Genomic DNA, 11,448 nt, shown 5'->3' with positions numbered 1-11,448 from the left:
TATATCTATTAACCGTAACTATCTCGTTATAATTTTCAATATTTATTTTATATTATTTACTAATGTTAAATTCTATTCCGCTTCAATTTCCAAATTGCTTCAAATACGAAAGAATCGACGATTTTTTGCGTCTTTTGCAAGCTAAATTGTCAAAGCCATTCTTATTTCATGCACTAATTTCATTTGAAAATAGTAGGCGAGCCAACAAAACAATTTTTGCATTTTTATGCATTTACAGAGCCATTTTATCGTGAAAATTTCAAACAAATTTTTTTATTGAAGTGTTTATATTTAACTTAGGCATTGGCCTTTCTCTTTTAATAATGTTTTCTTTTTCATTATATGATCTCAAGCCAAAACTTTTTTAAAATAAATTTTTGATATCGCAATTACATTCCGAATCGCTAGCCACAATATAAGAGCTAAAATTAAAAATAAAATTATCCTCTTGGGATCCACTACTGAAAAAAACTATTTTTTTATTGAAGTTTTGTTTTGCTTTTGACCTTTAGGTGTCACTTATTAGTAAATTGCCATTTTTTTAAAATTTTTTTGTTCTGGTCATTAAAAAATGGTACGTGTCCTATATGACACAATGGTTCTCTACCTATACAAGATGCAAACTTTTCCGTTCATGTAAAAATGGTTTATTTGACTGTTTTTGTATATTATTTTACATTTTATATTTACATATGATATGCTTTGAAACAAATTTTATTTTACCAAGGCTCAGATGTATTTTGCAGTTGATACAGTACACTGTAGCTCATACACTTTTACATTCTTCCATTGGGCAGTGGTAATTTTTGCAATTTACTATGATTTCTAGCATGTGTTTTGCTTCACTTTTGCATTGTATTTCACTGGGATGCAAAGTTGAAGTATTTTTTGTATGATTTTCTTCGTTTTTCGTCATTTTTATTGATCCCTTTTTTCTTATTGCCTGTACTGTCTGAATGTGATAGCGATTTTGACACTTTTTTTAATTTGTTCTTTGAGCAGACTAATGACTTACACTCTCCAGGACAGTCTGCTCAAAGAACAAATGTTTGGTCATGTCTTTATCACTGAACCAGACTTTCAGTTCAGACAAATTTCTATCAATATCATGTGTCCTATCATGTTTCTTTTTTATTTTCGCTGTTGACAATGATAAATTAAAACTAGATCATTGACATTTATTATAAATATGTGATTTATGATATTAATAATTTATAAGTTTTTAATAAAAAAAAACTTTGCAGACCAAAAAAATAAGTAGACAAAAACAAATCACAGAAATTTGTGATGAATAAAAAAAAATAATTATTTTTATTAATAAATTAATTGAATTAAAAATGATAATAAATAATAGAAAACATATTGCGGTCCTAATAACCAAATATCTATAAAAGTAAATAACTTGCAAATACGAAAACAGTTCATACACTGTAATGTAATTATTGTAACATTGAGACCCAATGTGTCGTATACGATACGTTGAAAAGTTAGCTCATCTCATGAAATATTGTTATTAATATAGTTTTTAAAAAATACTCCTATATAATCTTAGAAGTCTCCTCAACAAAAACGTGCATAAATTGTAAAATTATAATCAATAGAAATAGAGAAAACTGAATACTAACATCAAGAAGTCATACTTATGATAACTTCCAAAAACATGTACTCAGACAATCACTTACATTTTCCTTTGTTTCTGTCACAGTGTAATGAAAGTGGTCTAATAAGCTTCACTAAACTCTAATGACAAAATGTATAACTAATATAATTATTTAGCAAGCAAAAAAGCAGAGCTGCATCTCATTCTTTGGAAGGAAAATTGCGTGTCATATACGACACGCGGCATCCCAAGAGGTTATAAAATCTTACTTGGTGAAATAAAATGTGTGGTGGATATACATACCTGGTACAAAACATTCTTCAATTGTATGAATATACTTTTAAAGAAAATTATAATTAAATATAGCTTTGTAATGAAACGTACATAAAAGTAACATAAAATATTCTTTACTCTTTAAATCTTAACCACTAGTCAAATAGCTCCCTATGAATGGAATCAGAGACGGTCCTGCTAGGTGTGTGGTGTGTACAGTACATGCATGCGGACTGCCAAATCCCGAGGGTGCCGATACTGGTCAATGTCAAATGTCAAAAGACACGACAGGGTTCTTGTAAATTTTAAGTGTTTCTCACCATAGCTGTAAAAGTCTAAATATGTTAAACTTAATAGATTGTCTGTCGTTTGTTTTCTAATTCGTTTTAGGACCAGGTGTTGTCTATGGAAATTTCCAAAATTTACAACTTTTCGGTCACTCTCGTCGAACTGGAAAAATGTCTGTCTTTATATACATCTAATATTTCGAAGAAATCACTCCCACTGTACTCGGCTAGAGATTGGTTCGGTTAGGCTTTTGTTTAAGTGAAATTTTGGCTCTTTCATCAGGGTTTCGTGTCCCCAATTCCCTAAATCGCTTAATTATTTAACTACTTCTTAAATAGAAATAAGTCAAAACCGGTTACTTTGTACTCGAATATTTGTAGTCTCGGGAAAAAGTAGAAAGACAAATTTTTATGACAAATGGATACATAAATCATAAATTTAAGGAAAATAAATTCTACAGCTTTTTCTGTACCTTGTGCATCTCTCTCATTCATTAAATTTAGTTGTAAATGATGCTATTAAAGTAACGATTAATTTTTTTAACATTATACAAGAATTATACACGTTTTTTTCTACATTCCCTTAAAGATGGGATATACGAAATCGTAATATCACTGGTTTAACATCGAAATCCGTGAGTAATATAAAATCGGAGAGCAGAATAAATATATCAAATGTTTTAATGGATTTTTTTAACTCCTGTCAACTATACAGAACTATCGTAAAAACATACCAGTAAATTCTTATGGGTTGGGTTAAGTTATAAATCTACTCGTTATTCACGTAATCATCCAAATATCTAGCTGGTGGGCGGCTAACAGCCCAGAACCAGTCCCGGATAGAATTGGAAGCGTTATATGTGTAGCATCAACTCAAGGTTGTAGGCTTCCACCGGCTAAACTGGGTGAGGTTGGTGCTCTGTAAAGCACGTGCGCAAATCGGCTTTTTGGAATCTGACAATACAGAGATTCCACTCCGCCACTAATATTCGAATATACAATAGCAATCTTATTTTTTTTTTCACGTGTAGTATAGAAATTTGTAATAAGATACATAATGCGGTTATAATAAAATATTGTGCGATTATTTTCATATAATTAAAATTAATATGTATTTATTTTTTATAAAATACAAGGAAAGTGGCGCTTCCACCGCTTCTAATGACGGCACACCACTGATTTATAGTAAGAACAAAACTTTAAATAGATTTAGAGTAATAACAAATTTTTGTCTTTTCTCATTTCTTAAATATGCTTGTCTGGAAATTACTTTATTTAACAGAAACTAAACTTGGCAGATAAGTAGTGAAAGATGCAGTCCAATAAGTCCAATCAAATCACCAATGAAAATTTCTGATGATTTGGATTAGACTGGCAGATAGCCAAATGTTTAAGATGGTGACTCTTGGGGGAACCCAGGATTAATTCTGGACAGGTCAAAAAACCTAGGAAATTTTTGGGATGTGGTCTGACCAGATACATTGGGTTCACCACTTGCCCATACCATTTCTGGGGGGTACACAACTGGGTGTCAGAAACTTAAAAATTTTAGCATGCTTAGCAAGCATACAATTTGGCAGATACAGGTATACCTCGACTTACGTCTTTTCGAGTTACGTCGTTCCCGATTATACGTCGTTTGTCAAAAAAGTATATGGAAAAATAAAAATCAAATTTAAGTCATTTTATTCTACTTTATGTCTGTCTGCCACAAATATTGAAGTCGTAATATCACTAGAAAAGCGTTTAAAGTACATAAAATCATATTAAAATATATACATTTACAAGTATATACTGTATTTACAGTACATGCATTCGTAAATTTAGATTACTTTTTTCTGTACTACAGTATATTAAAAACTAAAATTTATTTGTTTGTAAGCTTAAAATAGATCCTTATTAACCATACATTATTAAAAATGCATTAATAAGTAAAATACAGAACAGGGAATGATAATTTATGATTTAGCCTAGTGATGAGTAGATTCGGAGACAATTAAATTCGACTTACGTCGCTTTTTCGGAACCAATTACCAACGTAAGGCGAGGTATACCTGTATTATTTTTTGTAAATACAGTAGAGCGTCGTTTATCCGAAAGCTGGTTATCCGAAACGTCCGTTATCCGAAAGCATTCCTGTCGGCAAATTTAAATTTTCGCTAGTGCTGTGGCGCTGCAATCTTCGGCTATTTCTCGGGCTACTCAAATATTTTACGTTTTTGATACTAAATTAACATCTGAAGTATAATTTTTTATTGTTTTTATATTTTTCAATAAATTTATTTTGTTTGTACAAAATAAAAAAATAATTTTTAACGATACAATAGTCTTCGTTAGGCTTAACATCGATGAAAATTCAACGCAAAGCGACACGCAACGGAGAGAAATTTCAACACGGGATAAATTAATATATTTTTTCTTACATGATTCGTTATCCGAAAAATAAGTTATCCGAACAACCCCAGTCCCCAATTGATTCAGATAAACGACGCTCTACTGTATTAGTAAAATATATATAAATGTAAATGTATTGATAGTTAAGACTTATGAGGTACGAGTTATAAGTTATGAGTTATATCCAGCTTAGGAAAAGAAAATGTTTTGGAACAAAGTATTGTAGCATCATTAATTATTGTATGTATTATTGTCAGAATCAGCTGGCAAAGCATATTAAAGAAAAGCGGTTCTTCAAAAACAAACTCTTTCAAAGAACTTTATGTTTTTTGTTTTAATTTATATTCTATTTAATGTGTAATATAGTGTATTTTTAAATTTATATAATTGTTGCCTTTGTGTTTATGTATATTTGTTAATTTTGGGGGTAGATATCAACTGTACTTTGAGACTTTTCTATTTACTTCTAAAAATAAATAAATAATGTATGTAACATGTATAAATTTGTTTGTTAATTACAAAATCATTCTTATAACTGCTTTAACTCATTTCTAAAAAGTCTTATTTAAATTTACTTGGTAGTATATCAACAGAAAAGAACAGTGATTTTTATAAAGAAAAAATTTCATATTTTGTCACCCAGTTCTTTGCCCAATTGCCATTACCCAGTTGATGGTGTCCCATTTCTGGGCTTTGCTAAACTTGTAACAGGCTTATTAAAAAGCTTTACTCACAGGGCAGAAAGAGTTTAAAAAAATGATCTGGATTGAATCGTCAGGAATTTTTGTGGGTAGTTTGACTGAAAGCTTTGGAATAATAGACTGATAATTACTGTTTCAATCGTCCGATCAATTTGTATTATCAATTATTTATTTAATAATAATTGATGCATGATTTGTGGAAAGATGTATTTGTTTACGAATGTATTGAAATAAATATCAAATATTAATATTTAACTCATTATTTTTTGTAACAGGTGATGCTGTCTTAACATTTGAAGTGGAGCTAGTCAAGATAGAAAGAAAGTCAGAACTTTAGCAACAAAATTATATTTATAATATTTTCTATATTTCCCAGTCACATTCCATCTAAATCTTCCTAATTGAACAGAATAGAAATTCAGAAACATAATACAGAATTTTTTCTTTACAGAAAGCTCTTCAATATTATGCAAATATTATTTTTATATCTTATACAATATTCTTTGTATAATGATACAAAAATAATAAAAAGTTAATTGTTTCTCTTTCACAAATCCAAAGAAAGAGAAATTTCTATTCTATTACATATTATACTGGAATAATACTTTAAGATGACCATATCTACTCCTTTTTTAAAAATGTATCTATTATATATGGAGTGTCTGGATTGAGACTGATATGTTTGAAATTGCTGTCAAAATTCAGTGTGTAAAGGTAAGTGCATTGCATGAGAAAGTGTAACTGTGTAAATTTTCTCTAGAATCAATTGAGATATGCCAAAACAAGTAGTTATGGTGCTACAGTTTCTATTGTCAAAATGGCACAAACTGTATTGTAGTAAGCTGAAACAAATTCTATTGTCCAAGTGCAGCAAAACTTCTGTTTCGAAAGGATCATCTATCCTCATCAAGGATGAAAGGAATGGTATCTGTATACAGGAATTATGTTGGAAAGTTAGAGATGGGGAACCGTGATTATCAGATGAGAATGTGGAGGTGATCAGGAAAGCTTTCCAACTATGCCAATGGAAGTCCATTTGTCAGGCAGCTAGGCAACTTGGAATTCCCCAATTAACCTTACTTTTATTGTAGTTCTTATGAGAGTAGGCTGAAGAGTAATGCACACATGCTTGTAGAACATGAACAAAAACAAATATCAAGATCAAGCAAAAAGTACATTGAAGTACAATTCTTATGCTTCAAAATCATTATATTTATTTTTCAACATAGTCACCGTTCAAGATTAAACACATTTCTCTCAACATGTAACAAGTTTTTTCATTCCGTCACTGAAAAATTCTTTTGATTCTTCTCAAATCCAGGTCTTGACAGCTGCCTTTACCTCATCGTCCGAGGTGTAATGATTACCCTTCAGGTCTCTCTTGAGTAGTGGAAAAAAAAAAAAATCGCAAGGCACAAGATCGGGGGAATAAGGAGGGCATGGAATCAGTTCAAACTTCAGATTTCGCAGAGCCTCTCAAGTTGCATGCTAGGTGTGTGGACGAGCATTGTCATGTTGCAAGATTATTGGCGCCAGGCTGCCTCTAACACAACAAATAATCACCCGGCACCAATAATCTTGCATGGATAGGATTTTCAGCCTATCTGTGTACCTAATTTATAGCCTTTCAAAATGTGTCAGTCTCATTCCAGACATCCTATATTTTAAAGTCCAATATTTTATATTTAAATGTGTTTCTTTACATAAGAAATCCATAGAATGTCAGATTATGGATATATTTCATTTGTATAAAGAATATGAATTTGAAAAATGTTTTTCATTTTATCTTATGTGCACAATGATATTTTACAGTAAATAAAAAGTCTTTGTAATTTTAATCTGTCTGGAATCTTAATTTCTATAGTTTGTGTTTAATAAAATTAGTAATTAGGTATGTTGCCTGGAAAGCAGCTTTAATATGGCTGGATAAGTAAGTAGTGACAGTCCATTTTATATGAAACTGACTCTAACATTGGTTTGCTTATCTACCTATATTAAAGTTGCTTTACAATGCAACATATCATTTTATGGTTTATCTTTACACCAGGTTAACTTATCAATAATATTAGAGAGATGACTTCTAAACCTTTGGAAAATATAAATCAAGTATATAAACAAATATAAGGTGGCCAAAAATATCAATTAACCATTTTAAAATGGCTAACTGGATAAAACCAGTCCACACTGCTATGGTTATGGATTTGAATTTGATCAATGGGCTGTCCATATGGAATTTTTTGATTTTTTCATGAACCTGAGTATGGCTCAATTTTTCAGGAAGGCACCCCATCAATCTATTCTATTTTAAAATAGTTCAGATTTTGATATATGATTATACTACGTATTCTAACACATTGTTGCAAGTTTTTCTGTATGAAAGTTGTATTGCTATCCAAATGACAAAACTCAAACTCAATCAGTATGCATGTTTTGTAATCTCTTGCATGCTTTTGGTCTGCTGAAGAGAGGACACAATAATAGGTAGTAGGGTTGGTAGGTGCTATTAGGGAGGCTAACTCCCCAAAAGAGAACCTAAGGATGGATTGAGGTCATGGGAGGCAAGATAGTAAACCTGTCCGATTACAGACAAACCTACAGCACAACCTTCCACTACAAATCCCAGGGAATGTCTCTTATTTAAAGGATGTTCACTACTTGAAGTTGAAAGACTGCATGATACCCAAGGAGGCACATCAGATGAACCATGCTTGTCCAGAAACAGGGCAGTATACCTTATGGCAGATGAGCCTTAAAATGCCTGGTGGCAATGTTCAGAAAGGAGAAGCTCCCAGCTAAACTATACAAACAAGGGAAAGAGATGGAAGATAACAGAAAGAAGACGTCTATTTATAGACAAATGTGAGGAGAGTAGTAAAAATAATATATAGGAAAATGTAAAAGGAAAGTTAATCAAATACCTTACGACAGCACTAAAATGGGGGGGAAAATGAAGAGTGAGGTTGAATCCATCCACAAAGTGGCACAGATATTGAGGTTCTGGCACGACAGGTATCCAGAGAGAGTCAAAATGGTGAATACTCAAGGAAGGGGGAGGAATAGGCTGTGTGCATCACCCCAAAGTGGCTACGAAGTACCAGCATGCCAAGATGAGCAAAAACTCTACATCCTGTACTAGTAGTGTTATAGTAAATACCTAGCTGAAGCCACCTGTTGTCAGAAGCCTGAGCAATGGCTCAGTATACAACAGGAGCCAGAAAAATCTCCACGTGCTTAGGTAAGAAAAACAGAAAAGACAATAATAAAGGATAGGAAAAAGAGTGTGTTAAAGAGAGAATACTCGTTGAGAAAAATAGTAAATAGGAAATTGGAGAAATATATACGCGTTTGTTTTTTATAGTGACACCAGATGGAGTCAGTGCCGCCCAGCCGAGGAAAACGTTGTTGAGAACTGGAAACTTATTTATGAAACTAATGATGGAGGTGGTTATGGGTGAATTGAAATAGTGAAACCTGGGAGAACATACAGATATTTAATAAAGAAAAAAGAGTTATCTGTAGTAATGCGTATTAGAATGAGTGAAGAATAACAAACCGTAATGATGGAATTTGGGCTAGACAGCTCAACAGGCACCTGGCCTAATATTAAGCTGAAAAATAATTTGTACTGTTTACGTGTGGAAATGTAGTTTATAAATTACATGAATTGTAAGAAAGAAAAATATGGCGTTTTGTGTGTTAAAGGACCAAGGAATTAACGGAATTTGCACTGCAAGAGCTTTTTCTTAACTCTTTCTGTCCTGTAGCTGTGGAGACTAAGAAATCCTTTTTAGCCAGCCCATTATGGGTTCCGCCAGGCCCATAATGGAGCAGCTAGGTAGTGAGGAACGGGCCCGACATATCCGGACGAATTTGGAATTTTTTAACATTCGGTACGACCCGTTCGGATTCGATTCTGCAGCATTAATTAATCCCTCGACCATACGGCCATTTAAACTAGTAGTAAACAGAGGGCGTGTAATAAGTTCTAATTTGAATTTTCGCATGTCTAGTATCATTCTTGGTTATTAATGTTTACGTATAAACTAAGTATAACGATTATTTTTAATATAGGATAACTTTAAGCTGAAACTTTTTTGCTAATTTAGGTAAAATTATGTAAATTTCTTGATAATCACACGGATAAACACTATGATATATAATATTTACAATTAAATTTCTGCAATTTTCCCATAGGCTTAAGTAGATAAAATGGATCCACTGTTGCATTCAAATTTTGTTAACAAACTCTCCAATCTAGCTTATATTTGCGATTATCTCCAAGTAAACACCTTTAATTTCCATCGTTTATCTTTACGAGTCAAATTAATGACGCAGAAGGATTAAAGTCTTATTTGTTATAGTGGTGATTGAATTGGTTATAACGAGTGTATTGGCAACTTGAAAGTTGTTTTCATTAATTTCGCTACCGAATATTTACAGCTGCGTGCTTTTTACAATAGTTTACATTCCGGGATTTTTCAGAAGTCGAGAGAGGCTCGGGACTCTTGTTTTTTGAAGTTCTTAGAATACTAAAATAGTCAGATGGTCTGGGGATCGAGGATCGAATCCGGGCAAGCAATAATAAGAACTTTTATGAATGATCCTTCCTTATCGCTCATTGAGGAGCTGGCCAAACTCATGATAGGTAAAGTAAAAAGGTCCTCTTGGTACCCAAGGGGTCGAAAAAGTTAAAGATTAAAACAATTATACTTTTAAATAATACAGTTTGACAAGTAATTTATAACTAATGTTGTGGTCACTTAAATGTGAGGCTGTGTCAAGTAGTGTGCTGGTCCTTACGTGTTAGATCCTGCATTCGTAAACAGTTTACATTCTAATTTTTATCCGAAAATATCAGTAAAATGATATTTTATCAGTTCAAATTATGAAAATTTCGAAAATGTTAATAGAAAACACGGAAATTGTTGGGTGTTGGAGACAATGGAAAAAACAGCAGGAAATTAATAATAGAGCGTATACAGGAACAATAATCGTGGAGAATAGTATGAAAGTAACAATTAAATAATACAAAAAATTAGACAATATAGATCAGTGATTCTCAAACTTTTTCGATCCACCGCCCCCTTTGTTCCATAAAGTTATACCCAACGCCCCCTAACCCATTTTCTCTTGTGTAAGAAAAGGATTGGAAATATTCTTAGGAAAACTTTTCTATGAATCTCACACTTTGTGCCCTTACTGTACATTGTTCTCATCATCTGGAAACCATTAAACGCAATGTTTCCTCTTATCAGCCCCAATTTTGCCTTTGGTCACCGTTCAATACCCTGCCTCTATCATAGATCTATTCATCGCGCCAGAAGGGGGCGTTATTGCTTACTTTGAAAAACGCTAAGCTAAAATAAAAGTCAATGTGTTAGAAATATTCAAGTTGGGACCTTCAATAAAAAATAAAAAATATATAAAAGTCAACATATTTTATATATATTCCGTCGAATTTTTATATATAGAATTTGTCTGCCGTCGCCCCTCTATATTTCCTTAACGCCCCCCAATTCTCTTTGAGCCTTCTACTGTCCCCCTGAAAGCCTCCAGCGCCCACAAGGGGGCGTTATCGCCCACTTTGAGAAACGCTGATATAGATGATAAGTGCGATGTCAAAAAGACAAAAATCATTTAATGGAGTCACATTTAATCTCACATAAAAGAATATTCAACAAAGTAGAAGAAAATTAAATAATGTGTAAAGAAGAAATTAACAGTGACTTATAAAAAAGAGAAATTGGAAAATTAACCAGTGGAAGAAAGGGAGGAAAATCACACAAAATTAGTGAGTGCATGGAAAATTTGGCGAATAAAAACAAGAAAATAGGAATAGATGTAGTGTAAGAAATTAAGAAAGAAAGCAGAATAATTAAAAGATAAATAAAAGTAAAGAAGTAATGAAATTTTAAGAAATTACTGCAGTTATTACCAGTAACAGGCCCTCTCACAGTGAGACAGTAAAATTTCACATTTATCAGAGTTCCAAGATTATTTGTTACACATTATTCATTTCATTGCGTTTTTTTTTGTCATAAACCTTTATTTTATTTTATTTTTTCTCAGATTTTATTATTTAACGCTAGTTTGGCTAATTAATATACAAGAAAGCCTTAAAAATATAAGCGATCAATCATTTCACGATAACTGTGAGGTCCTGAACGGAATGTTTTCATGAATATGTTAGAAG

General features: G+C 32.2%; 1 protein-coding gene across 1 annotated transcript in view; it reads left to right on the top strand.

The window, feature by feature from the left end:
* Nucleotides 1-6,730, top strand: part of LOC111626000 (peptidyl-prolyl cis-trans isomerase FKBP2-like) — a 16,392-nt gene extending 9,662 nt beyond the window's left edge. Inside the window, exon 4 of the mRNA XM_023369267.1 lies at nt 5,531-6,730. Within this exon, the coding sequence (XP_023225035.1) occupies nt 5,531-5,592 (62 nt within the window). The 3' untranslated portion in view covers nt 5,593-6,730. The remainder of the gene's footprint in view (nt 1-5,530) is intronic.
* The last annotated feature ends 4,718 nt before the right edge of the window (nt 6,731-11,448 follow it).

The sequence above is a fragment of the Centruroides sculpturatus genome, unplaced genomic scaffold, assembly GCF_000671375.1.
Source record: "Centruroides sculpturatus isolate CEXI.00-Female unplaced genomic scaffold, Cexi_2.0 scaffold316, whole genome shotgun sequence".
NCBI classification, from domain to species: domain Eukaryota; kingdom Metazoa; phylum Arthropoda; class Arachnida; order Scorpiones; family Buthidae; genus Centruroides; species Centruroides sculpturatus.
This window is presented reverse-complemented; position numbering and strand designations above follow the sequence as displayed.